The following is a 27,820-nucleotide window of genomic DNA, read 5'->3' on the forward strand; positions in this document are numbered from 1 at the left end:
AGATCTGGCTCTGCTCCTGAGGCCAGCTTCCTGCTAATGGTGACTCAAGTAGTTGGGTTCCCACCACTTATGCAGGAAACCTGGACCAGGTTCCTGGGTCCCAGATGCACCATGGCCCAGTTCTGACTGATCTGGGCATGGGGGGAAGGGGAGGGAGTAAAACAGGATGGGAGCTCTCACTTGTCTCTCTTTCTCTGCCTCTCAAGGAAATGAATTTTGGGGGGGAAAAAAAAGGGAAATGGGATTTCGATGGAAGAGTAGAACCTGCTGTTGAAATGTCCCATTCTGTTTGCTGCTGTGACTTTGTTCCTGTTCTTGTGGGGTTCTCTCCAAGTTCTAGATGCACTGGAATTTTTGTTTCACAGCTCTTTCCCTGTGACTTTCCAAACAAGCATATTAACTTGTGCTTCTTTCTGACTGTCTTGATGAGACTTCTTGCCATGCTTCATGCTGTTTGCCAGGGATCATACAACAAGCTTTCCCAGCTCCTTACTCCCTACATCTATTCCTTTTCTTTTTAAAACAACAGCTGTTGATAATCTCTGCATTTCCAGGGATTGGGCATAGCTCATCGGAGTCCCCTGTGTCAGGTCCCACAAGGCTGAAGGTCCTGAAGTTAGCTTGGACGTGTTCTCAGTGGGAGGCGTGGCTGGAGAAGACTCTGCTTTCAGGCTCCCTCTTGTTACTGCCAGAGTTTGTTTCCTCGTGGTGGTTGGACTGAAGGCCCTGGCCTCTCTACTGCTGTGGGCTCCAAGGAGCCACTTGGCAGTTCTTGGAGACTGGATGCAGTCTCCCAGTGTAGGCCAAGGCTTCACCACATGAAGTTCCACTGCAGGTGCTCTTGCTTCATCCAGTCATCAAGGAGAGTAAGAGAGTGAGTATGTCAGCAAGAGTCCTAAACTTACATGAGACAGTGTTGCCAGGATGGTGAGGCCCATTGCCATGGGCATGTTCTGTTGGATGGAGGAGAATCACAGCTTCTCACACTCAGGAAGTAGAGATCCCAAAGATGTGACCACCAGGGGAGAGTGAGCATGAGGGCCACCTGAGAGCCTGTCCAGCATACCCACCTTGTCAGAATCCCGCTTCCCTGTTTACCCATCAGTGCATTCTGCAATTTGATTTTTCCCTACTTGGAACTTCCTTTCCCCTCTTGTTTGACAAGTACCATCCATCTTTCATCCCCTTCATCTTGTCATCCCTTTTTTTTTTTTTATTGTTTTTTGATACAGTTTAGTTGGTGCTGGGGTTTCCCTTCCCCCTCTCCCAAGTTCCCTCCCCTCCCTTCTGTTCTCCCCTCACCCACCCAGTTTTACAATGGGTGTTTTTCGTGAATTTTCACAAGTCCATCATGCTGCCACTGGGGAGTCTCTCAATAATGTAGAAAATTGTCATTCGTTTCATTGTGAGTCCATCCTTCCGGTGCATGCATGAGGACTTATTTCTCTTTGTTACCACCTATGAACATATTAATTTCTGTTACATTTCCATGATGTATCCCTTTGAGTACAGTCCACCACAAGGAGGAGAAGCAGGAAAAAAAAAAAAAAGGAAAAACCATGGAATGCTTCACGAATTTGCATGTCATCCTTGTGCAGGGGCCATGCTAATCTTCTCTGTGTCATTCCAGTTTTAGTATATGTGCTGCCAAGCTGAGCACATCATCTCTTCCTATGCCTTCCATCTTGCACCTTTAAGGAGTGCACATCTAGGGCCTAATGTGATGGCTCAGTGGCTAAATTCTCACCTTGAACATGCTGGAGTCCCGTATGGGTGCCAGTTTGTATCCTGGATGCTCCACTTCCCTTCTAGCTCCCTTCTTGTGGCCTAGAAGGGCGGTGAGTAATGGCCTAAGGCCTCGGGACCCTGCACCCACGAGGAGGAAATGGGGGAGGATGCTGGATTCAGATTGGATCAGCTCCGTTTATTGCAGCCACATGAGGAGTACGCCAGTGGAGAGAAGATCTTTCTCTCTACCTCTCATTCTCTCTGTAAATCTGCCTTCCCAATAAAAATAGTCATTTAAAAACATGAAGAATGCAAATCTATTGCTTCTTGGCCTTTGGGCTAAGATCAAGTGTAATGAGTGTAGATCTACTTTACTTCATCAATGTAGGCATAACTCTCAAATTTTGTGTACCAACCAGAATTCCTGTGCATGGAAAAAAAGTGCTCTTAACTGCTTCTGGTTTTTGAGAACCACCTTAAAAATATAGAGAGTCACCCTCTAGAAACGAGAGATACAACCCTAGGTGCATTATTCATAGCAAGCCACCTCTCACTTGGTGTCAGCAAATGGCCATTTCACTATACTCATGGTTTTAGGAATCCAAGCAGAGTGCAATGAAGGTGGTTTATCTGTGTTTTCTGATGTCAGAGGCCTTGGGTGAAAGAATTAAATAGTTAGTGGCAGGAGGGACTGTAGGCTTCTTCTTTATTTAAGATTTGTTTAGTTTTATTGGAAAGTCAGATATACAGAGAGAAAGATATTCCATCTGCTGATTCACTCCCGAAGTGGCCACAGTGGATCCGAAGCCAGGATTCAGGAGCTTCTTCCTGGTCTCCCACACAGGTGCACTGTCCCAAGGTCTTGGGCCATCTTCAGCTGCTTTCTCAAACCACAAGCAGGGAGCAGGTGGGAACTGGAGTGGGGCTGCTGGGATACAGACAGACATGGGTTCCCAGTGTGTGCACAATGAGAACCACATCAAGGCCCTGGAGGATTCTTCCTTCACATGTCTGGACAGGGATGTCTGGGAGGCTGTGGAATGTGGTGGTGAGGCGAAGCCTACCTGTGTGGTGGAGACTGCTCCCACTCAGACTGGTAGCTGGCCTCTAGGAGGGAGGTGAGAACGCTCCCAAGGTGAGCATTTCAAAAGACCAAGCTGGAATTGCATGGCCATGGCCATTAGTGAAGTAGTCTTGGAAGTCACATGGCATCACTCTGTGCATTCATTCTCATTGGTGGAGCAGGCTGAAACCCACACTGATTCGTGGAAGTGAGAATAGATCACTATTCTTTATCAGGAGCATGAAGGAGATTTGCAGCCATTGAAGACCCCAATTCCCAAAAATATCACATAGGTAAATACAGACACATGTGAAGGGATTTCTAGCTCCTATCCATGACTCAGGACCACTTTTCAGCTTTCCTGCCATCTTGGGTCTGGACCACTGCAGATGTTTCCTAAGTGGTATACTGTCATCCTCACTTGCCTCTTTGCAGTCTGTTCCTCACTATGCAACCATCATAATCCTTCTAAAATAACAAATTTTCTCCTGAACATCGCCATCAAACTAAAACTTCTGATGGCTTAGTGGTCTGAGTGTTGCCTCCTATGCAGCCTCATCTCATACTATCCCTGCCACCTCTTCCTGATCTAGGATTAACTTCTCTCAGCTCCTTGTACTGAAAAGGATGCTGCTTCCAGCCACAAGACCTTTGCATGTGTCTGTTTTACAACATGAAATGCTTATCCCTGTTTTGTTTGCTTGGTTAACATCTGCTCACTTTTGGGATCTTGATAGGTGTTGCCTCAGTGACCTTCTTGTTTAGGTCACACCCTCCTATTGCATGCTTTAAAAAACTTTTAAAAACTTTACTCAGAAGGCAGAGAGATAGACATTTTCCAAGTACCGAATCACTCCCACAATGTCCACTAAAAAGCAGGATTGGGCCAGACTGAAGCCAAGAGTCAGGAACTCAATCTTAAACTCCCCCAAGAGTAACAGGGACCCATGTACTTGATCCATCACCTGTTGCTTACCAGGGTATACACTGGCAAAAAGCTGAAATTGTGGCCAGGACTTGAACCCAAGCATTCTGACATAGGACATGCACCTGTCAAACAGTGGTATAACCACTACATCAGTTGCCTACCACACTGGTGCTTTCAATAACTATATACCTTTTATTGTAACATTTATCGTTTTGCATTGAAGTCCATGTCTCATATGACTCATGTGAGTTCCATGAAGCTGCATGTGTTTCTCCCATGGCCCAAGGTCTGCCATCCAGTAGACAAATGCTAACAGGGAAGGTGAGGAGGAATTAATCTGAAGTTGAACCTTTGGATACTGCTGCTGGTAGAAAACTCTCAAACTTTAAGCTAGCTCATTCTATTTTCAGTGGTGTTAATAATTGGAGAATTAGTTCTTTTATCATTGAGTTCTAATTTTTATATTCTTTCTGCTGTACATGGTTAGATTCCTACAGTTCTCTGTAACACATCAAAGCCCTTTCCTCATGTTTTGGATGGATTTTGATGCCCTGCAGTGAATAGTAGCCTAACCCACTGTGGTATATACCTGCGTCTGTTTTTAAGTTTCTGAAAGCCTTCAGATGTGAAAGTCTTAATTAAGATTCCAAACTTAGAGTTCACCCTAGCTGAGTAGGTGTTCTGTAAGCCTCACAAAGAATGGTGAACTTGACACTCTTGAAAATCAACTTACTTTTCTAAAAAACTGTTTAAGATTGTGGTTTTAGCTGGGAAGGAGAGAAATAATATAACTTTTAATTTGTTCGAGAGAAAAGTATAACTTTTAATTTGTTCGAGAGAAAAGGACTCCCGTTCACTTGTGCACTCCCCAAATGCCCACAGTGACGAATACTGGGCTGAACTGAACTGGGATCCGGAAACAACCGAAGTCTCTTCCATGGGTGGCAGGAACCCAGTCATGTGAGCCTTCATTGTGTCTCTAAGGGTCTGGATTAACAGGAAGCTGGAGTCAAGAGCCGAAATCTGGACTCAAGCTCAGACACTTCAAAATGAGTTGCAGATATCTTAACTGGTTTTCACTGCTAGGCTAAACCCCCACCACATCTTGACCACTGTCCTTGTTATTATTAGAAGGAAGTCTTTATGTTCCCCGTCCTCTTTCTGTCTTGATAAATTTTGGACTGAGTGAAAGTCTGTATTTGTTCATATTTTATATCTTGTGTTAGCAGTCATATCACTCAGTTGACATGGCCTTGATAAAATGTGTTTCTCTGAATTTTTTTCTATCTACTATCTTTTATAAAGTTTTATTAGAAATTGTCACATATAAGTCGTACAGGTGTATGGGGTACTGTGTGAGGTTTGAACCTGTGTATACTTTGCCAGATGACCACATCAGAGTATTTAGCATTCCATCATCTCAAGTGAAATTGTTATTGCCACTCAGAATCTTCTTGTCTCCTTGCTTTGATATGAACATTGCTTCACTAATGGGTATTGTCATGCTATTGTGCATAGAGCAGCAGAGCTTATTTCTCCTAACCAGCTGTGACATTTTCCCCCTGACCAAGTCTTTTCTCATCTCTTCTACCCTGCCTCCATCTCAGTCTCTAGTAATCATTATCTACTCTGTACTTCTATGTAATTAACTTTTTTTAGATTTATTTATTTATATTAGAAAGGCAAATTTTTAGAGGAGAAGAGATAGAAAGACCATCCATCCATTTCTGTTGGTTCACTCCCCAAGTGGCTGTAGCGGTCAAAGTTGAACTGATCTGAAGCCAGGAGCCAGGAGTTTCTTCTGGGTCTCCCACACAGGTGCAGGGTCCCAAGGCTTCGGCCATCCTTTATTGCTTTCCCAGGCAACAAGCAGAGAACAGGATGGGAACTGGAGTAGCTGGGACACAACTGATGCTCATATGGGATGCTGGCACTTGAAGGGGGAGGAATATCCAGCCAAACTATCATGCTGGGCCCATAATTGACTTTTTTTACAAACCACATGTAAGAAAATGTGATGTTTGTCTTATGTACCTGGTTTACGTCCCTTAATACAGAGTTTTCCATATTCATCCATCTTGTCACAGATAACGTGACTTCATTTTCTAAAAGATTTATTGTATTTTTATTTAAAAGGCAGAGAGAGAAAGGGAGGTCTTCGATCTCCTGGCTCATTCCTCAAATGACTGGAACAGCTGGAGCTGGTGATCCGAAGGCAGGAACCAGCCATTCAATGCCAGGAGACAGGAGCTTCTTCTAAGTTTCCCATGTGGGTGCAAGGGCACAGGGACTTGAGCCATTCTCTGCTAGCAGAGAGCAGAGGGAGATCGGGCTCTTCAAAGCAGGAGCCATGATGATTCTGATCTACTGACAAGGACGCAGTCTGTCTGCACAGTCCTTATAAGGACTGTCTGGCCCGGAGAAGGGGTTGATCCCTCTTACAAAGAGGAGTCAGCAAGCTCACTGGCTGATGTAATATTGCCTTACACCCTGATCTGTTCTAAAGATGTCTTGGGTATCTGTAAATCCTGAGCGCAGGGACTTCACGTTCAAGGAAGACTCGGAAAGAGAATATTTTGTGTCTCCTAAATCAAAATAAAAGACATACTCCTGCCTTAATGAGACTGAAAAGATTATTTCCAAAACCTGTCTCTCCCTGTTTAACTGTTGTGATTGCAGAGAATATTGTGTGTTCTAAAAGCTCCAATATTTTAAGATGTTAGGGTTAGTTGTTTGGGCTTCTGTTGCAGTCATTGGTGGAATGTGATAGGCAGAATGAAGAGTAGGAACCACTTTCAGAAACACAGTATGGAAAGGAGACCTTTGGGTCCGCTTCTGTCCCAGGCCAGATAGGTGGCTTCTGGCAGATGATGTCCTGTCTAAGGGCCATAGTGTCCTGCTTTGCTTGACAAAAAAACATAGAGGCGTTGAGTCTGCAGTGACAGCTTCTTCGTTGCTTTTCTTCTTTTATTCCTTAAACATTTGTTTAGCACTTTTCTCCTTAAATAATCCTTTCACCTCCAAAATTTCATTTGCTCCTTACACCAGCCTATGGCTGGGATGTTAAGGACGTGCTTACTGCTGATGCTATATCCCACAGTGGTCCAAAGACACAACTCCAGGGGGCCAAGGATGTGCAAACTCAGATCTTCTGACTTCACCTCTTGGCTTGCTTTTTTCTATCAAATGGATTTTAATGTTTTTTTTTTAGCTGATAACATGGAAAGCTCTATGTATACCTTTTCTTTATTTTCATTTTAATATAATATAATATATATAAATATACATATATATATACATGTTTTTAAAAATTTCTGTTTATCTTAAAGAGAGCGCACTCCCCCACCTGCTGATTCACTCTCCCAATGCCTGCAACAGCCATGGCTGGGACGAGTCAAAACCAGACCAGAGCTCATGCAGTGAGAGAACCATCACCTTCTGACCCCAGGGTTTGCCTTAGCAGGAAGCTGGAATTGCAAGTGGAAGCCAGGACTTGAAAACAGTCATTCCCATTGAGATGTGGGCACACTATTTGGCATGCTAACCATTGATGAAACACCCAACCCTGGAAGTATTGTGTAAGGACTCTTAGTCTTGGCTGAGGTCATTGGTGCCACTGACTTTAAGGAAGCTTGGAAGTGGGAATCAGCCTGTAGGATGCCATTTCCCTTCCCTAGTGTGTGGATTTTCCACTTTGGAATTCACTACTTCCTGCTTCCCATCTCCCTGCTTGTAGTTCAGGTACTCATGCTAACAGACCTTGGCCCTTAGGCGCTTGTGGTGACGCTGGGTCTGAGAGAGCTGCCTACGCTGTATTTCCAGTTTGGATGCAAATTGTTTTTCTTTCTGAAAGAGCCTAATCGGAAAGAATTCTCCTTTGCTGTTTTCCATGGTGTAAATGGTAGCATCAGAAATCCTTTGAAATCCAGGAAGATACATATGTATCCGTTATTTTGCTCAAAAGCTGTAGGGGCATGAAAAGATGCATGCTCAGATCCACAGCCCTTCCGTAGTTTTGTGTATTTTGGGTTCTTGGAGGAAGCTATTGGCCATGGCAAGCAGCCACATTCATGTTTGATGTTCTAGGTTGTAAATCCCACAGTGCATAAATCTTGTAAGTGATATCAAACTTATTTATTTTAGTTGTTTTAAAAATTGATTTGAAAATCAGAGTAATAGAGAAAGAGAAAGATCTTTAATCTATTGATTCACTCCCTAAATGATTGCAACAATCATACAGCTGAGAGCCGGGAATTTCAACCACACTCTCCATATGAGTAGCAGGAACCATCTTGGATCATCTTCTGCTGTTTTCCCAGTCACATTCACAGGGGGCAGTTGCAACCTGAACCAGCACTCCAATGTGGGATGCTGACATTACAGTCAGTGGCTTAGCATGTTGTGAGACAATGTAAACCCTATATATATTTTTTAAAACTTCAGAGCCAGAGGAAGGCTGGAAGGGAAGGAGAAAGAGAGAGAACGAGAAAGAGAGGGGAGAGGCTCCTATCTGCTCTCGAGAATCAGGCTGAATCCAATCAAACTCAGGAGCCAGGAACCTCAGTTTGGGTCTCTCACATGGGTAGCAGGAACTTGAATACTTGAACCACCATGGCTTCCTCCAAGGTCTGCACTAGCAGGAAGCTGTTGTCACACACCAGAGCCCATGATCAGGTACTCCAGTATGGAATATGGGTATCCTAACTGCTAGTGTAAATACTTGCTCCACCAATGTTTTAAAGTTTATTTATTTATATGAAAGAGGCAGAGAGAGTTCTTGTATCTTTTGGTTCACTTCCCAGGTGGCCACAACAGCCAAATCTGGGCCAGACCAAAGCTAGGAGGCAGGATCTCCATGCTTGTCTCCCGCATGGGTGGCAGTGGCCCATATACTTGGACCATCATCCACTGCCTTATCAGGTATATTAGCAGGAAGCTGGATCAGATGCAGAGTAACTGGGTTACTGGCATTCTGTTTTGTTCCCCATTTTTAAAATAAAATAATATCTTCCACATCTTCACTTAAACATTACCTTTATCAGTGACTTGTTAGTTCTTCCCTGAAAATTTGTTGCAGCATTTGCAAACTTTGAATTTATCATTTGAGTTTGTTTTTTGCACCTGACCACAACCGACACTTTCACATCATCCCTCACTTGACTATTGGCTGCTTTGTTTCACAGGAGCAGACGATCTACAGATAAAGGTCACCCCGACCCCAGAGCCATTTTCACATGGGAAATGGCTGCCAATTTCACCAACATGGCCTTTCTCAGATGCCAGGTCTTCTCCAGCAGTGGACAGGGTCAAGAACGTGCCAGGACCATCCCCTGAGAATGCGAGCTTGCTGCAGTTGGCCCAGACGCCTGTGCCTCGGACTTCCCGCAAAACTAGGGCTCATGCAGACTTCCTTTACCAAGGAAGTGGGCACAGCGCCTCCTTTGAACCTTCCAAGGATTCCTCTGAGTCCCTGGAGCACCCAAGGCCTCGAGGAGGAAGAGAAGTAGCCGACATATCAGGTTTGCTTTGCACCAGCATGCTGCCCACATTGTCTACCATCCCATCGGTGACCTTGAGCACCATCCTCCTGTCCCAGCCAGCACTGGTGGGGACTCCTCCCCTTTCCTCTCATCCTGCAAAAACAGATATCCTCTCACAACCCAATCCACCTTCATCTTCTCCATTGGCCCCTAACTCACCTCATACCATCACTTTTTCTAAGCCAACAGAACAGTCAACCAAAGTGTCTCCATTCCCCCCCACCTGAAAGTTCCAGCCAGTTCTTCTGTCAGTCAAAGCATAGCTAAGTCCCTAACCCCATTTTCTGATGACATGAACCACACTCCATCCCCCAAACCCAGGATTTCAAAGGCATCCCTCATGTAGTCCCTCTCTGGATTCTCAACACAATATGATTTGGAGCTGTCCCCAACAGAGGATCCCCCTTCGTAGGCTGTCCTACACCTGGAGTTTTGAATTCAATGGCAAGGCTGGCCCATCTGTTTCCCACACCCCTGGCCCCTGAAAGTCCTCCTTGGCTTCCACATGGAACCCTCTCCAGCTCTGTGTTGGAAGTGGCTGTAAGTCCTGCCTTCTCTCTGCCCATCAGCACCAATGTGGCTGAGGGAGAGCACTGTGGGGTGTCTGTGCCGACACTCAAAATCACAGCAGCAGTAACAGTGATCCACAAGGCCAAGCTTTCACTTTTCCAGACTGTAGGTCCAATGGCTTTAAAAATGACCAGCCACAGAAAGCTGGCCCCACAACTGCAGAGGAGGGTTCTGCTAATTCACACTTGTCAGCAATTCCAGAGAGTTCTGGAAGGTTTGCCCTTTCTGCAGAATACACATCTTCATTTCCTTCTTATTTCACTGCACTGAGTCAAGGGCAGGCTGTGCTCTCTGGGACAACTCCTGCGTGGAGTGAGATGGGGAGCAATGCCCCACACCCCTTTGTGGAGATTCCTGCCCCTCAAGAGGCGAAGGACAGGTTCCCTCCTGCACAGTCACAGGCATCCCTTACTCCAGCCAGCTGCCAGATTTGCTCTTCATGGCTCAGATATTTCTGCTGCTGCAGCAGCACAGCATGGCAAGCCTATTCAGGGATCATAAGCAGGCAAATGGGATGCTTCCTTCCCAGGCGCTTCCAAGTGAAGAGGTTCCAAATCTGCACACTGTAACTGAGTTCACTGACATTAGCCCTGATCAGATTCATCTCCCATCATGGCCACATCTAGAGCAAACCTCCTTCCTTCAGTTGCACCTCCACCTTCCACACGCCCCAGACATACTTCCCAGCCAGTGGCCTCGTCATCTGGCTTTTCCCATGCCTGGCCAGAGAACCATACACTTACAGAGGCCCATATTGAGTGGCCAGATTCAGCTCCCAAAAAGGTGACAGCATTTCCCTCCTCCACTAGTGTCTACAATTTCTTAGCAATGGGAGATGTAAAAAAGGCAGCAGGTGCAGATATTTTGTGGCATTCCCTTCTAGCGGAAACTGAGTCCCCTTCCAAAGACCCAGTGCCATCTGGTTTTCAGCAGCAAACAAATGAGGGTTTCAGTGGACACATAATTAACTTCACAAGTTGGCAAAGTCATTCTGTTTTAACTGGTTCTCCCAGTGGCTCACTCACAGCTACCAATGCCATTGCAATAACATCTCAGAGTTTCCAAAATACTGTTGGGCATGTGGTGACTACAGAAGGCCTTAGCATTCTGGATCTGCTCTCCAGTTCCAGTTTCCACCATCTCAAGTCAGGTGTGACCGTGGTTGGAAGCCGTAAGGATGTCTGGCGTACAAGCAGTAACAGCCATTCCAGGAACTTTGAAACAGCTGCAGTTGAGTATTACCCAGTCATAGGGCAACGGTCTGGGTCTCGTCTCCACCTGCAGCCTCCTGTTCGGCTAACACATTTCCCTTAGAGGCCCTAACCATGTCTAACTTCAACAGCCAGCTTGCAGGAGATATTGTCAGGTGGGACAAATCTAGGTGCTCAGATTTCCAGTGTCATCTCTTCATCACCTGTGATACATGCTCCCACATCCTTCCAGGGTGCCCAAGGATATTCCTCGACAGCTGAATCTCCTCCTCTATTGACCAGTGTCTTTTCTAGGATCTCTTTTAAGTGCTGCAGCTTCTCAGCGCCCCAAGAAATGGACAGGTGCATCCACTAATGCAGGTAGTTTATTTCCTAGAGCACACAGAACAGTTGTGACAGCTTTCCAAAGCATCTTCAAGCTGAACACAGATGCCCAGCTTTGCTCTAAAAGAACACACACACCCTTTTTAGAATGAGTTAGCAGCCCCACTAGGCATGAACGTGATCTTCTGCCCACTTGATTTGTTCAAAGTCATCAGAACTTATGTGTCTTAGTGTCAACCACAGCTTTGCTCTAAATGGCATCCTCATTATGATGAATCAGTTAAATGAGCCTAAACTTCTTTTGCCTAAGTTCCTTTCACTGAAAGCCCAGAGAACAGAGACCTTCCATCTCAACCCTCGCTTACTTCCATTTATCATCAGAACAAGTGATGTGTGTCATTCCTGCCCAATGACAAACTTTGTTGTTTTTGTCTTTACAGTGGACTCTTCAGTAGCGTTCAAGATAGAGCCAACAACAGCAGCAGCCACATTGTTTTTGAGAAAATCAAGTACGCTGGCTCTGTCTGCAGCCCTGGTTGCTAAGGGCACCAGCAGCAGTGGATTAGCCAAGAGTAGTCTGACCACTGTTTTGGCTAAAAATGTCACACACAAAGTGGCATCCAGCCCCAAGGTGGTGCCTGGGGCAGTCCATACAGCCTTCCCGTTGATACCAACCTACATGATGTCAAGAACAGCACACACCATGAGCACACAGACAGCCATGCAAGGGATCCCTGTCACTGCCTCCAGCCTGCTGTCCACAACACACCTTCCCAGGAAATCACAAGCCATGCACACTGGTCTCCCAAACTCCGCCAACCCAGAGGTGCCCAGAGCGTCCACCCCACGCCCACTGACAGTCACAGCAGCACTGACCTCAGGCACAGCACCAGTAAAGGCGACTCGGCTGCCACCGTCGCCAGCAGAAAACACAGATGCTGCTCTTCTTGCAGTGTCGACTGCAATGGTCACTACCAGCAAGATGGCATCCAACCTGGAGTGCCAGATGTCCAGGAAGCTCCTGGTGAAGATAGGTGAGAAGCCACTGGCCTTCTTGATTGTATTTATGAGAGAGCATGAGTGAGCGAGCAAGAGCCTGCTCGAAATGCCCACGTTAGCTGCATGGGCTGGGCCAAAGCTAGAAGCTGGGAACTCAAGCTGTGTCTCCAATGTGGGTGATAGGGAATCAGCTCTTAGAACCATCAGTGCTGCCTCTGAGGGTCTGCATTAGCAGGAACCTGGAGTCTGGATCGTAACTGCTAGGCTAAGCACCTGCCTCCTATGATCTTACTCACTTGACTTGAAGGCAGCAAATCTGGGCTCAGAGATGGATCAGAATGATTTTCTTTTCAGGTATGCAGTGCTCAATCATGAGTGACTCTTGACCCCTGCACCACTGGGTGGCATTTGGCCATGTCTGGAGGTATTTGAAGGGAGGAGTACCATTGCAATCTTGTAGACTGGAGATCAGGATCCAACCCTTGACATTAAAGAACAATCCAGCCCCGAGTGTCCTTAGGGCCATGGTGATGTGGGGGCTATGTAGGATTCTACTCCTAGGATCAGTCCTGATGGCTGAGGTTCTTGGGAAACCACAGTCGTCTGCAAGGATCTGAGAAGAGAAACATGCACAATTTGGCCTGCAAAGTGATGTCTCCTAAATAAGTAATGTTTTGTGAAACTCAGAATCTTGGGAAGTGTTTTGTGGGGTATGTGCTCAGTGCAGTAGATACTAGAAGTACAGAGCTCCATACCTTACATACAGAGGATTTCTTTTAACGGCATAGAGGAGACTTTCTTGGAACAGCTGGCATTCCTAGTGCCCTGAGCAGAGCTGGGACACAGTTTGCCCAGGCTCCACCTCCCCTGTGGCAGAAATACAGGCCTAGCCTGCCCGGGTGCTTTTAATAGTGTGGTAATGTTTGCTATAAAAAGCTGATGAATTATTGGAAAGAGCCTGCCAATGCGGGATGCTCGAATCCAGCCTTCCTTCTCACCCTACAAAAAATTACATGAAGCTCTATCTGGAGACATATCCTATTCTAAAACAGGAGACTGTGAAACCAGGCGCAGCAGCAAGTACAGTATTCTGCTTCCCAAGAAATGATACCATCTGTTTTCCCACCTCCCTACCTCCTCCCTTCAGATCTGTGCCATTTGCTCCAAGTGACAGGCAGCTCCACGCCCCAAGAGGCAGGAAAATCCCCCGTCCAGCCATCTAGTTAAGAATCCCTTCCCAGCGTGTCTCATCAATTCCTGGTTCCTCCCCTTTGATTCTCTGCCCTGGGTACTCAATCTCCCTACCCTACCTGCCACTTCTAGTGCTCACCTGACTTTCTGCTACAACAGCCATATCATCTCTCTCTGCCTTCAGACTCCTCCTCCTCCAATCTGTTCCCTAGTCTGCAAAGAAACCAAGATACATTGCTTTGTTTAAAACGTTTCACTTTTCATTGCTCTCGGGACCAAGGCTAAGCACACCTACTGAAATATTCCCTTTCCCTGCGCCCTTGCATTTGGCGTTCCCTCCACTGGGAGCTGTTAGAAGCACGTTTTGCCCTGTGGTATTGCACCTGTTCACCCTCAGGACTTTGCTGATGCATCAGTTCCCATGGATGCTTTTCTTTATACCCAGCCCCTTGCCCCACTCAGGGCTACATGCTCTTTGTAGATGCTCCAACAACATCCTAGACTTCACCTCAGAGAGCACCTGTCACCTTCCATTGCCTTTGCTTCAGCCCATGTCTCTTGCCAGTTGGTGAGGTGGGAACTTTCCCTTCCCAGTGCTAGCTCAGGACCCACACTCAAGCAGGTCTCCAATGACTGCTGTTGTAGAAGTTTCATAGCATACTAAGCCCACCGTTAAGGTAAGATAAAGAGGTGAATGGGGGTAAAAAATGAAGTGTCACCAGCCCACCGGCACTCACTCTCCCTCTCTCCCCTCCAATTAGGGCCACAAATGGAGGAGCCATTCTTTGCTTAGGGCTTTACAGAGCCACTTCTCCAGCCATCAAGGGTGGCACCTACACTCACCAGCTTAACCCGGAACTTGCAGGAGGCAGGGCTGTGTGGGGGGAATGAGGGCTTGGGAATCACATGGTGCTGGACCTAACCCTGACTCCCTGGGTTCTGTTTTGCTCCCACAGTTCTCTTTGTAATGCCGAGAAGAGCACAGAGCAGTGAGACCTTGAAGCTCTCCGTGGCCAAGGGGCTCACGCAGGCCTTGCGGAAGGCTTTCCGCCAGAGTGATGTTGCTGCCCATGTAAGCTCCTAGCCTTGCCAGAGCATGCTCGGGTTGTCTGTCTCCTCCCTAGTGACCATGGCTACACTTTGCAGAAGTAGACTGCTTCTTTATTTTGCCAGATAGCTAGTGTATGGTGGTCAGAACAAGAAAAGCTTAAAATTGAGTAATTAAGACTAATAACCTGTGAACAGAGGGTTTTTTTAAAAGCCTAGTTTATGAAGGCATGTCAAGGAAACAGAAAAATTGAATTAAAATTTATGTTTATCTTGGAGCAAAAAGTTTTGAAATCTATGTATACTAGGGGTCTTCCAAAAATTCACAGAAAATGAGTATTATGAAAAAAAACTATACATGGATTTCAAATGAACTTTGTTCCATTTTTTGCACTCAAATAAACTTTGTTCCATTTTTTCCCAAACTTTTTGGTACTACTCTGAAGTATCCCACTAGCGTGTCTTTTAGAGAAATGTATTTAATATTGTTTGTGTAACTCTCTAGAAAGTAGCCATTGCTTTTTCCTTTATCCAAACACATCATTAGTAATAGTGATTTATTTCTAGATATTTAGAAATTATTCCTACTTGTAAACCAAGTCCAACTTTGCTTCAGTTGCCAAGAGCAACCAGAGAAGTGAGCATTTCACTTTTGTCCAAACACTTTAATGCCAAGTACTGTTTAACAACTGCTGGCTGGTGTGAGTGACATAGTCAAGCGATCCGGCTTTGGTTTACACTGTGTTGATTCAATTCCAAAGTGTTGTGGCAGTAAGTGCAGTTGGCAATCTTGACTCTTCTTTTGCCCCTCACCTGTCGTCCTCCTTTGAGGTTCTGTGTTCCAGCTGCTTTTGGTGTTGTAATTCTCTCCCTGCTCACAACACTGACCGACCAAGTTGGGGTCATGAGGGGTTTGGTGGAGGGATTGAAATGGTTGTATATTAGTGGGATATTAGTTGTTTGGTTGGGTTGTTTGGGTGGTTTGGAGGTGGGTGGGTGGGTTATTGGTTGAAGTATTTGTGTTTGGTATGAATTGTGTTAGTTTGGTGTTTGGGTATTGGGTGGTTGGTGATGGTTTGTTGGTTGGTATGTAGGTATGGGTGGATGGATTGATTAGTAAAATGTTTGTTTGTTTGGTGATATTGAATGTTTGGTTGGTAGGTAGTTGGTAGGATAGGTTGGTCGTGGAGTATTGTTTGTATAAAAGATATGTTTGATTTAGATAGTTTGTATAGTTTATGTTTGAATGTTATGTATTGTTGATTTTTGTTTGTTTTTGTTTGTTTGGAATGATATGGGTGTAGGGGGGGTGGGATAAATTAAGGTAGGGGGTTGGGTTTTTGGGGTTGAGGCTATGGGGTGGAAGTCAATGTAGTTGAGATAGGTGAGTGTGGAAGTAGGGAAATGGGGTGTTGGATATGTAGGTTTATGGTGGTGTGGATTGGGAATCAAATTTATTGTGGGTGGTGGTGGTGGTGATTAATGGGGTAACTGTATGCTACAGTTTGGTGCTTTGGGGTATTAAATGCACAGAGTACGCAGTTTGTTGTACAGGTTTTTGGGACATTTGGATCATGATTTGGTATTTTTTTTTGGGAAATTCTTTCGGCACGGGGTAATGCATACTCACATTGTGAACTGCAGATGGCCCGGAGCTTGAGTCTAGCAAACCTGTTTTTTAATAGGAAGATTTAGCAAGGGGAAGAAGGGGTTCACAGCCAGGCAATAATCCCTGCACTGATACTGGATCTTTGAGGTGATCAGGGCTGGAAAGGGAGCCACTTTGTCTCCAGGTAGTTTGTGCTATTTCTGCTGCACCTGTGTTCCATCCTGAGGTACCACATGTTCCACCTAATGTCATCTGGAGCGTCAGTATTAGAAGACCAGCTGATGGGCACACACACTGAGGGGCTAAAGGCACAGCCACCCTGTTGCAGAATTAGAGGTCTTGGCTTTTTTGGAGAACACACCTGGTAGTAGTAATGGAGATGTAACAATGAGTTGGGTGTGGAGGATGAATCAGGTCCTCCAAACACCCTGGCTAGAGTCCCAGATTTCTAAGATGAATGAGTTCTGGAGGAGGATGGTGACGATCTTTGTGCACCAGGATGGATGGAATTGACTCCACTGAACAATACAGGTCAAAATGATAAAGATGGTGGAGTGTATGTGATACGTATTTTACCCCAATCAAAAAACCGGGGAAAAGAAGATTTATACAGACATTGCCTCTATTGCCACCGCGCCGGGCCCGCTGTCTTTTAAATCTTAAAAGTGATGAGGTGGCGCAAGTGGTTAAGGGTCCTCGCCTTGCACACCCAGGATCCCATATGGACGCCGGTTCTAATCCCGGCAGCCCCGCTTCCCTTCCAGCTCCCTGCCTGTGGCCTGGGAAAGCAGTTGAGGACGGCCCAAAGCTTTGGGACCCTGCACCCGATGGGAGACCTGGAAGAGGCTCCTGGCTTCGGATCGGCATAGTATCGGGCCGTTGCGCTCACTTGGGGAGTGAATCATCGGACGGAAGATCTTCCTCTCTGTCTCTCCTCTCTGTATATCCGCCTTTCCAATAAAAAAAAAATAATAAAAATAAATCTTAAAAAAAAAAGTGATGAGAAATAGAATGAAGACGGTTTCCCAGCATTCCATTTGCCAGAAATGTCTTTTGCCTGCTTTCTCCTCACTGCCTTTTTGGCAATGTGTGGTGCTCATAGGATTATACTGAGTTGCTTAAAAATTAAAATAGCACAGACCTAGTTCTGTCCCATGTAAGGTTGACATGAATTATGTTTTTCTGTGTGGTGATAGTTTGAGACTTGTCAAGTGGTACATATTTTGTATAATTGTTAGAAATTTTGTTGAATGAGAACATTCTATTCTTTAGCCTTGCTACCTGCCAGTTATGGATCTAAGAGATCACAAGTATTCTGAAAATAAACAATGTGTTTGTGGGTCCATTTGTTTTGTAGGTGGACATTCTAGAACATTCTCATAATGTCACGATTGGTTATTATGTTACCAAAGGAAGATTAGTGTACCTGCCTGCCATAGTGATGGAGACACTTGGTGTTTATGGAGTCAGCAATGTCACAGCAGATCTGAAACAACACACCCCAAACTTGCAGTCTGTGGCAGTCCTTGCTTCCCCATGGAATCCCCAGCCTGCAGGCTACTTCCAGCTGAAAACAGGCAAGTAACTCAAAAGAAAATGTGCCTTTCCCATTTGGGAGTCAAGGGCAGTAGTGCATGAACACATGTTTTAAATCCCCATTGCTAACTGCTCTGTTGTCTTGTGAAGTCTGTGCTTTCCTCAAAGTGCCCTGCCAATCAGATGTCCACATTCCCTTTCCATCCTTGGGTCTATCGGGAATGTCTCGCTGGAGCCTTCCTTCTTGATGTATAGAATTTGTACCTTTGAGCTCCAGGTAGAATGCTCCACCTTGCGTCACGAGAGGATAAGCCAGGAATTGAGTGGCCACAGAATCAATGGTTTGCAGCTGCAGGTTTCACATGCTGCTCAGCCAGTGTCTCTGAGTCTAGGCCCTTGAATCTGTTTTTTTCAAGCTAGTGATTTCTGACCCTCAAGGTTTGTAAACTGCAGGAATCGCAAAACCATTGAAAAAGCAACAATCAACTTACTCATAGGAGTCCATTGATTGTGGTTTTCCCTTCAAAAAAATACAAGGCCAGATGTCAAAATATTTTTGCCAGTCACTGGGGGAGCTGTCTAGATATTCCAGTTGATAAAGTCACAAATCCTTTGCAACGGAGGGGATCTCAGGTTCGATTGTGTTTTTAATTCTTCCTGACATGAATCATGTTAAGTCACCTTCAGAGCTACAGTCAAGCCTTGGCTGGACTTATGTTTATTTGCCTCGCTTCCCTTGATCTTAAATGCTGCTATTTTACGTCGTGGCTAGTGAAAGCCGAGAAGTGGAGACACAGAGTTCGGTGAGTGCTGATTGATCGCTCTTGTTGTAGTGCTGCAGTTTGTGAGCCCATCGGACAACGTCCAGAGCTGCAAGTTTGCTCAGACAATGGAACAGAGACTGCAGAGGGCGTTCCAGGATGCTGAGAGGAAAGTCCTGAATACCAAAAGCAACTTGACCGTCCAGGTAGGGCGGAGGGTGCTTCAAGCTGTGTTGTTAACAAATGATCAGAATGCACATTTGATTGTTCAGAAATGAACCAGCCCCTGTTTCATTGTAAAAACCGTTTTGTACTTGGGGCATCTGAGGCTGACAGTTGCGTTATTGGTAGAGATGTGTGGCATCTGGCTGTGATGGGAGAGGTACTATGTTGCTGTGTCCCTGCTAAGGCCCGGAGTTTTATATTTCTTTTCCTATGTGATTCTTTTCAGGCCTTTTTAAGATGGATTTTTTTAAATAAAATTGAACTAGTATCTCATGTATGTTAGGTTCTAATATAAAATCAATAAATGAATTGATTTTTCAATAGCTAACTCACCAAGATTTACTTGTTGTGCAATTTGCATTTGGTTCAATTGCAGACATGTGTGTCAATGATAATCCTAGTTTATACATGCATACATTTTGTACTGAGGGCTCGCTAGGTACCAGAAACTATGCTAAATACTTTACTAACAGCATACTTAAGCTGTGCTTCTGAGATAGTCTTACTCCCACTTCATGAAAGAGTGAACTGAGAGGTTAAAAATCTTACTGAAGGCTCCATGGTTGGAAGCAAGATTTGAGCTAAAAGTCTACACTCTCATCCAATAAGCTACATTAGTATCAGTGTCATGCTGAAATGGATCCTTAATGAAACTTTCTGCAAACACAGAAATTCTTTCCCAGGGAAATCTCACGCCTAAAGAACTATATTTTAGCTTCCTGGATTAGCAGTACAGACATCAGCAGAGAGAGGCCTGTTGCAGACCCATGGTCTGTAATTGTTTAGATATCATCTTAGTAAGGACAGATGCTTCTCAGTGATATTCTTTCAGCCCCCAAATTTCGATAATTAACTGTCTGTGTTTTGACTACTGAACTAAAGCCTTTACAATTAGACCCGGTGGTTTCAAAATTGACATTTAGCATAAGGGAATTATCAGCAAAGCCAATGTGATGTAGAGAGCATACAGTTTAATTTGTAACAGTAGCTTTCCTTTTCTAGATTTATCCTGAATGTAGATGGAAGTAGCTCATTATAATTTGCTTCTTATTAGACTAAGATCTGAAAATGTGTCATAGACTTAAGATTTATGTAAGAAGTATGACTCAGCTCTCCTGTGGGAGGTCTTTTCTTTTGGATTGCATTTCTGATCCTCACAGGTGCAGGAGCCTAGTCAGAGCTTGGCAGCAAAGCACACTTTAATTGTATTCTGGAAACAGACATAAAGAGCACCTGCTATTTATCAGGCACTGGGAGAGACATCAAGAAAAATCAGCTGCCCTTGGCCTTAGGAAGCCTTTCTTGTATTGTGTGGTGCTTATGGACCGCTAAACGAAGCTTTATAAATGAAGTAACAGACCTACCTTCTTTGGAAAGGTCTACAGCAGGTGTTTGGAAAATTGCATCTCAATATATTATAGATGCTCTAAAACATTGCAACAGCTTTTTAAATGGATGGCTAATGGCATGAATCATTTAATTAACCCTATTTCACTTTTTGTGTTAGCTGACAGAGGCCCAGAGCTAAATGTGTTGCCTGCATTTAGTAACCCTCTCAGTCCTATCATGCATCCATTCCACTGGGGTAATTCTTCATCTGTTTCTTCCAGGATTTGGATTTGTAATTAATAATCCTCCATTATATTTTGATTAACATAATTCATAAGGAACCTCACAGCCCTTGTAGGCTATGACCACCTACAAGTTTCATTAATTCATTTTGTTTTTCTGAGAACGTGACTATTTTAGCTTTATTGTTGGGGCTAGGTCACAGTTGACTCAATTTGGAGATGGGGCAGAATTGAGCATAAAAGACTTCAGCAGAAAAAGGAAGTTGGCTCACGTTACTGGCAAATTCACAGCCTGTAATTGGATCCAGGTGCTCAGATGATTTCTTCATGAGGTTCTCCCTCACTTGCCTTGCTTTGCTTTGAGCTGTTGTCATCCTCAGCTTCCACGGGGTGCTTCTTGCAGGTTTGCCTCCTCCTTAATATGCACAGAATGGTGGAACCATGCAGTGCTTTGTTTTGTGTGTCATGCCAGTCCAAATTTTGGGCTTGGCTCTCAAGGGACCAACAATGCTCAAGTCTAGATTGGGCCAACATTAACTATAACCAAGAAGGCGGAATGTTCCAGTCAAGCTGGCTTGGATGCTCACTGGTGCAACTTGGGTGGACTAGCCCAACCATGGACATGAATAGGGAGGAGATAGGAGGTGGGTCTTCAAGAAAATTGTGATGCTCTTCCAGAAGGCAGAACGGAAAGGAAAAGGGGTGATGGCAAAGTGTGCCTTGCCGAAGTTGCCTCTCCTGCACTGACATGGTCTGACTCTTGAGGACCAGAGGTATTATCTTGATCTTGGTCTAATATACCTCTTATTTTGGGGGCTAGTATCAAAAGCCACCAGAAATTATCCTACTTTGTGCTTAGCTGTTAAAAAAAACTTATTGGAGAAGACAAAAATAAATGAAGGACATCCTATGATTATAGAGTAATAGATGTCAACACTACCAAAAGGATCTACGTTTAAACAAAAAAGATTCATTTTTATTGAAAAGTCAGATTTACAGGGAGAAGAAGAAACAGAAAGATTTTCCATCTGCTGGTTTACTCCCCAAATGGCTGCAATGGCCACAATGGCTGAAGCTGAGCTGATCTGAAGTCAAGAGTCAGGGTTTCTTCTGGGTCTCTCACATGGGTGCAGCATCCCAAGGCTTGGGCCATCCTCCACTGCTTTCTCAGGCCACAAGCAGGGAGCTGGATGGGAAGTAGAGCTGCCAGAATGCAAACTGGCACCCATATGAGATCCTGGCATTTGAAAGAGAAGGATTAGCCAACTGAGCCATTGTGCAAGGCCCAAGATTTGCATGTAATCTACATGTAATGCAATTCCCATCAAGATTTCAGTGATCATTTTCTTAACAGAAACATTTATATTGAAACTTATATGGAATCTCAAGGAATCACAAATAACTGAAGCAATCTTTTTTTTTTTTTTTTTTTACTGTTTATTTATTATCTGCAAAGCAGAGTTAGAGAGAAATGGAGAGGGAGAGAGAGAAATCTTCCTTCCAGCTGCTGATTTACTCTCAAATGACTGCAGTGCTGGAGCTGAGCTGATCCAAAGCCAGGAGCCAGGAGCTTCTTCTGGGTCTCCCATGTGGAGGCAGGGGCCCAAGAAGTTGAGCCATCTTCTGCTGCTTTCCCAGGCACATAAGTGGGGAGCTGAATTTGAAACTAGAACTGTTGGGACACAAACAAGTGCCCATTTGGGATTCTGGCATTTCAGGCAGAGGTTAAGCTTATTAAGCCACAACACCATCTGTAACCAAGACAATCATGAAAAGGCAAAACAAAGTTGAAGGGTCATACTTCATAGTTTCAAAATGCACTCCAAAGCTTTGGTGACCCAAACATTGTGGTGATGGTATCAAGACAGACACAGATAAATGGAACAGAATGGAATAGAGAAGCCAAAAACGAACCCCTTCATGTTTGGCCAAATTATTTTATTTTTTGAAAATTTATTTGAGAGACAGACAGAGCTCCTCTCCACTGATTCACTCCCTAAATGCCTACAATGACCAGGACAGGAACAGACCAAAGCTGAGAAACCCATTTCATGTCTCAAACCTGGATGGCAGTGCCCTAAATACTAGAGTCATTATGTGTTGCTCCCTGAGAAGGATTCACATTGTCAGGAACATGGACTTGAGATCTGGAGCCAGAAATTAAACCTAGACAGCCTGATATGGCATAGGGCACGTCAGCTGGCATCTAGACCAAAACGCTAGGGCAAATGATTGCTTCAGTCAGATCATTGACAAAAGTGCCAAAGCGACTAAATGAGAGGTAGGAAAACTAGCCATTTCAGCAAAATGAGAAAACTGGATATCTGCATGTCGGTGAATGAAGATGGACATTATCTACCAACATTAACTCAGAATGTATTGAACTGAAATTAAGAGCTGAAGTTAGAACTCTTAGAAGAAATTATAGGGGACAACTTCATAACTTGGGATTTTAAAATGATTTGTTAGCTCTGACACCAGGAGCACAAGCAGCAAACGTTAAGAAATATACAAAATGGGTTTCATCAAAATTAGAACTTTTTTTGTATTAAAAGACAGAACCCACAGAGCAAAATGCCAATGCACAGAATAAAAAGATATTTGCAAATCATATATCTGATAAATGGTTAATATTCATGACATACAGAATGCCTTAAACTCAATAGAAGTACATTAAGAACTGGGTAAAGGACTTGAATAGACATTACTCAAAAAAAAAAAAAAAAACAAGACATGCAGCAAGCATGTAAAAAGATACTCTGCATCACTAATCATCAATGAAATGCAAGGCGGAGCCATGAGATGTGACTGTATCATGTCTCTCCCGTCCCCAGCAACCAAAACATCAGAACATATGAAGTGTTAATGAGGACATGGAGAAATTGGAATCCCTATGTATTAATAGTAGAAATATCAAATGGAACAGACACTGCAGAAAGCAGTGATTGCTAAAAACAACAAACAAAACAAAAAAACAGGGCCCAGTACAATGGCTCAATTGACGAATCCTCTCCCTTCAAGTGCCTACATCCCGCATGCATGCCAGTTCCTGTCCTGGCTGCTCCACTTCCCATCCAGCTCCCTGCATGTGGCCTAGGAAAGCAAAAGAAGATGACCCAAAGCCTTGGGACCTTGCACCAATATGGGAGACATGGAAGGAGCTCCTGGCTGCTGGCTTCTAAGTGACTCATCTCTGGCTGTTGCAGTCATTTGGGGAGTGAAGTTGCAGGTTAAAGATCTTTCTCTCTGTTTCTCCTTCTCTCTGTAAACATGCCTTTCCAATTAAAAAAATATTTTAAAAATTAGCATGAGGGCCTGGCAAAGTAGCCTTGCACACACCTGGACCCCATATGGACACCAGCTCTAATCGCAGACATCCAGCACTCATCCAGCTGTCTGCTTTTCATCCAGCTCCCTGCTTGTGGCATGGGAAAGCAGTTAAGGATGGACTAAAACCTTGGAACCCTTCACCCACATGGGAGACCCAAAAGAGGCTCATGGCCCTGGGTTCAGATCAGCGCAGATCTGGCTATTTTGGCCACTTGGGCAGTGAATCAATGGATGGAAGATCTTCTTCTCTGTCTTTCCTCCTCCATTAATAACTGACTTTCCAATAAAAATAAAACTATATTTATTTTTTTAAGATTTATTTATTTTTATTGCAAAGTCAGGTATACAGACAGGAGAGACAGAGAGGAAGATCTTCCGTACGATGATTTATTCCGCAAGTGAGCACAATGGTTGATGCTATGCCGATCTGAAGCCAGGATCCAGGAACCTCTTCCAGGTCTCCCACACGGCTTTGGGCTGTCCTCGACTGCTTTCCCAGGCCACAGGCAGGGAGCTGGATGGGAAGTGGAGCTGCCGGGATTAGAACCAGCACACATATGTGATCCCGGCGCATTCAAGGCTAGGATTTTAGCCGCTAGGCCATGCCGCCAGGCCCTATATTTATTTATTTTAAGGTATAATTCCATAGGGTTTTGTATTCCCCTCCACCAAATTTCCACCCCCAACTGATTTTTTCCATAATATTACAATAGTATTGTCCTTCATAAGCAGTCATAACTCCATCAATCTGTTATTTAAATGTGTCCTGACATTGCTCATACAGACAATGCCAGAAAATCCAGTTATCTAGATATGTCCAACAGTTTCATTGGGAATCCATCTTTGATTTGGAAGTAGAGATGCATACCAGTTTGTATCTTCACATCTGAATTTGATAGTCTCTATTACACCATCACTATACATTCCCTTAAACAAGAAGCCATGAAACAAAGTCAACAACAGGTATGAAATTAAAACAGCAACAACAAAAAATGTATAGCACCGTGGAGTCGAGAAAACATGCCACTGAATAGTCAATGCATGGGTGACAAAAAGAAAAATCAAATACCTCTTGGGTAAAATGATGTCACCATGTGATCCATGAGCCAGTGATGAATTCAACAGAAGAAAAAAAACCTTGAAAGAAATGAAAATGAAATCAAACACATCAAAATATATGGGATGCAGCAAAAACAGAATGGAAAGGGTTATCGATATTACAATTTGCATAATGGGTGCCTTATATCAGAGAGAACATATGGTATTTGTCCTTTTGGGATTGACTTACTTCACTCAGCATAATGGTCTCTAGCTGGGATCATCTAGTTGCAGATGGTATAATTTCATTCTTTTTAATGGCTGAGTAGTATTCCATGGAGTAGGTGTACCACAGTTTCCTTAACCACTCCTCTTTGGATAGGCATCTGGATTGCTTCCTTGTCTTCACTATTGTAGATTGTGCTGTTGTATATATAGGATTATAAATACCCTTCTCATATACAGTTTTCATTTCCTTTGGATATATTCCTAGGAGCGGGATAGCTGGATCATATGCTAGGTTAAATTTCAATTCTCTAAGTACTCTCCATATTAATTTCCATAGTGGTTGTTCCAGCCTGCATTCCCAACAAATCAATATAGAACCACTTTTATGATTCAACAATTCCATTTCTGAATATATACCAAAAACACTGAAAGCTTGAACTCAAGTTGGTATTTGTCCACCCATGTCCATAAGTGATTTCTCAGCAGCCATGAGGTGGGAGCAGCAGCCCAGTGTCCTGCACTGGAAGAATGGATAAATAGAGGTGGTATACACATGCGATTGGAAAAGAGCCAGCCTTTAACAGGGGCGGGCATGCTGGTGTAGACATGGAAAAGCCCTGAGGGCATTTTGGTAGCTGAACCAATCCAGTCTTAGCAGAGGTCTCTAGTGTTGTCAGATTGTTCATTGTAAATCACTATAAATGATTCTTCAGAAAGAGTGATGGCTGCATGGCTAGGGGCTAGGGAGAAATCAGGAGTTGTTAGTGGGCACAGAGCTTCCATTTAGGATAAATAAAACATTCTAAATCTGGATGAGCTGGATGGTTTTGGGCAAGCTGGATGAGCTTGCCCAACACGTGCATGTACTTTGTTCTACCGAAGTAAACAATTAAACATTGCTACATTGGTACATTTTATTTTTTATATATTTTCACCACAGTAGTAAAATTGAGAACAATTTGCCTGGTTGAGTGTAATGTGGACAGGGGTACTCAAATTATTGGTTTTGTAGGCATAGTAGGGGTCCAGTAAGATTGAGTTTTGTTGAAAGGTGAAAAAAAAGTAGAATGTTCATTGAACAAATAAAGATCAAAAGATATGAATATTTTATAGCTATGACTTGTTAGGTGGGAGTATGAATCGAATTGTTCAGAAGAAAGTATTTTTTCCTTTTGGATCCTTGGGAAACAAACACGGATGGCTGTGGCTGAATGCATTCCAGAGACATATCCAGAAGGAATGAGTTAAGTGGAAATGTGGACTCTGTTGATCATTAATCACTGAATTGCAGGCGCCAGGTTAGAGAATGAGAAAGAAACTTCCACAATGGGCAAGAGAGTGTGAAAAAGTGAGGCAGCTCTTCTTGACAGGTCTTCAAAGTCAGGTTTAAGAGGAAAGTTATCTTTATGTGTGAGCATTGACGATGTGAAAATGACTGGGCATCAGTCTGCATCTGCACAAAAGAAGACAGTTTGGGCATCATTCTGTAAAAGGCCCTCTTTGTGGAAGAGTGGACAGAGACAGGGCACCACCCAAGGCTGTAACAGTAGTAGTGCCCAGCTGAGGCCAGTGAGGGAGCATTCCTGGCTGACCCACCAGAGAAGGAGGGGGTCTCAGCATCACATCCTTGCCTCACTCCTACCTCCTCTCAGGTTCTCTTTTCCTGAAAGCAAAGGAGCTTTCAGAGAACATGGAGCAGGACAGCAAAAAAAGACCCAAAAAGACAAGTCAGGTGTCTCCTGCACCCATACCCCCACTCCCAGCACAGAACCCACCAAAAAATTCCTCCCAAGTTGACTGACTGCCTATAGCTTGTGGGTTTTTTTTTTTCAAATATCATCTGTGAGGTATTTTTACCTGTACATTGACCCAGAAAGCCTCATTTTCTAGCAGCTAGAAAACTGACTCAGAAAAAGTGGAAGTAGAAAAGCTTGCCATCCTGTAGGATACGCTGATGTTTCTGTATGTTCCCTATTGAATTTATAGGCCACGGGAATGTAATTGGCCTGCAAAAAATATATTTTATTTTTGCAAATTCCTTTTTTCATCAGGTTTGGACACTCTGCAACTAAGTGGGTGAGCACATTACACATTGCTAGTGCCTGGATGTTTGACTCCAGCTTCTGTGTAGGCATTTAGGGCCACCTTTGTTTGGCATTCCTGTGCTCTAGTTTATGCTTTCAGAATCATAAAAGTCACCCAAGACAGGTTAGTTCTGTCAACAGTCCATGCATGAAGTGGTTAAGAAGCTAAAATTGAGGTACCCTAACTGTTCATTGTTAGCTGTGTGACCTTGGGCAAGTCCCTTGACCATTCTGGACCTCTATACCTCATCTGTGAAAGGGAGGCATAATTGGGTCCACCTCCTGGGGTTTCAGAGAGAGTTAGATGATGCCCTTAGCATGATGACTGGCATGCAGAGAGCAAGCTGTATATGGTGACTGTTATTAGTCTTGTCTTTTCCTTGCTATTTTCCTATCCTCCCCTCAACTGCTCTTAAATGCCTCCTTCCGAAGCCTCTGGGAAGGAGACCGTCGACTCACTTGGCTCATGTCCCTCCTCTTTCCTCCCATGTCAATTCAGGTCGTGAGCACATCCAATGCCTCACAAGCGGTCACCCTGGTTTACGTCGTGGGCAATCAGAGTGCCTTCCTCAACGGCACTGTGGCCAGCAGTCTCCTTAGCCAGCTCTCCGCTGAGCTGGTGGGGTTCTACCTCACCTACCCACCACTCACCATTGCAGAACGTAAGTACCTCTGCCTCATGTGTGGATCACACTTGTCCCCTGATGCCTTTCTCTTTTTAGACATCCGTGGTGCTGGGCCACATGCTGCTTCTGTTATCATAAAACAGCAGCTTTAATTGGCAGCACATTGGAGTGAGTTAATGAAAAGGTGATCACACAGCTGGCAGGATTCCTT

General features: G+C 44.3%; 1 protein-coding gene and 1 non-coding gene across 2 annotated transcripts in view; one reads left to right on the forward strand and one right to left on the reverse strand.

Moving 5' to 3' along the window:
* Window positions 1-27,820, forward strand: part of KIAA1549L (KIAA1549 like) — a 276,665-nt gene that overhangs the window by 157,747 nt on the left and 91,098 nt on the right. Inside the window, 12 exon segments of the mRNA XM_040980268.1 lie at window positions 8,903-9,483; window positions 9,486-9,666; window positions 9,669-9,977; window positions 9,980-10,230; window positions 10,278-10,394; window positions 10,517-11,346; window positions 11,348-11,382; window positions 11,805-12,398; window positions 14,511-14,626; window positions 17,568-17,787; window positions 18,580-18,713; window positions 27,483-27,645. Coding sequence (XP_040836202.1) covers window positions 8,903-9,483; window positions 9,486-9,666; window positions 9,669-9,977; window positions 9,980-10,230; window positions 10,278-10,394; window positions 10,517-11,346; window positions 11,348-11,382; window positions 11,805-12,398; window positions 14,511-14,626; window positions 17,568-17,787; window positions 18,580-18,713; window positions 27,483-27,645 — 3,531 coding nt within the window.
* Window positions 1,554-1,660, reverse strand: LOC121156582. The gene has a single exon (XR_005883886.1). It is a non-coding gene; the product is annotated as a U6 spliceosomal RNA (small nuclear RNA).

Source organism: Ochotona curzoniae, unplaced genomic scaffold, assembly GCF_017591425.1.
Source record: "Ochotona curzoniae isolate NIBS_2020 unplaced genomic scaffold, NIBS_Ocur_1.0 contig_3432, whole genome shotgun sequence".
Taxonomy (NCBI): Eukaryota; Metazoa; Chordata; class Mammalia; order Lagomorpha; family Ochotonidae; genus Ochotona; species Ochotona curzoniae.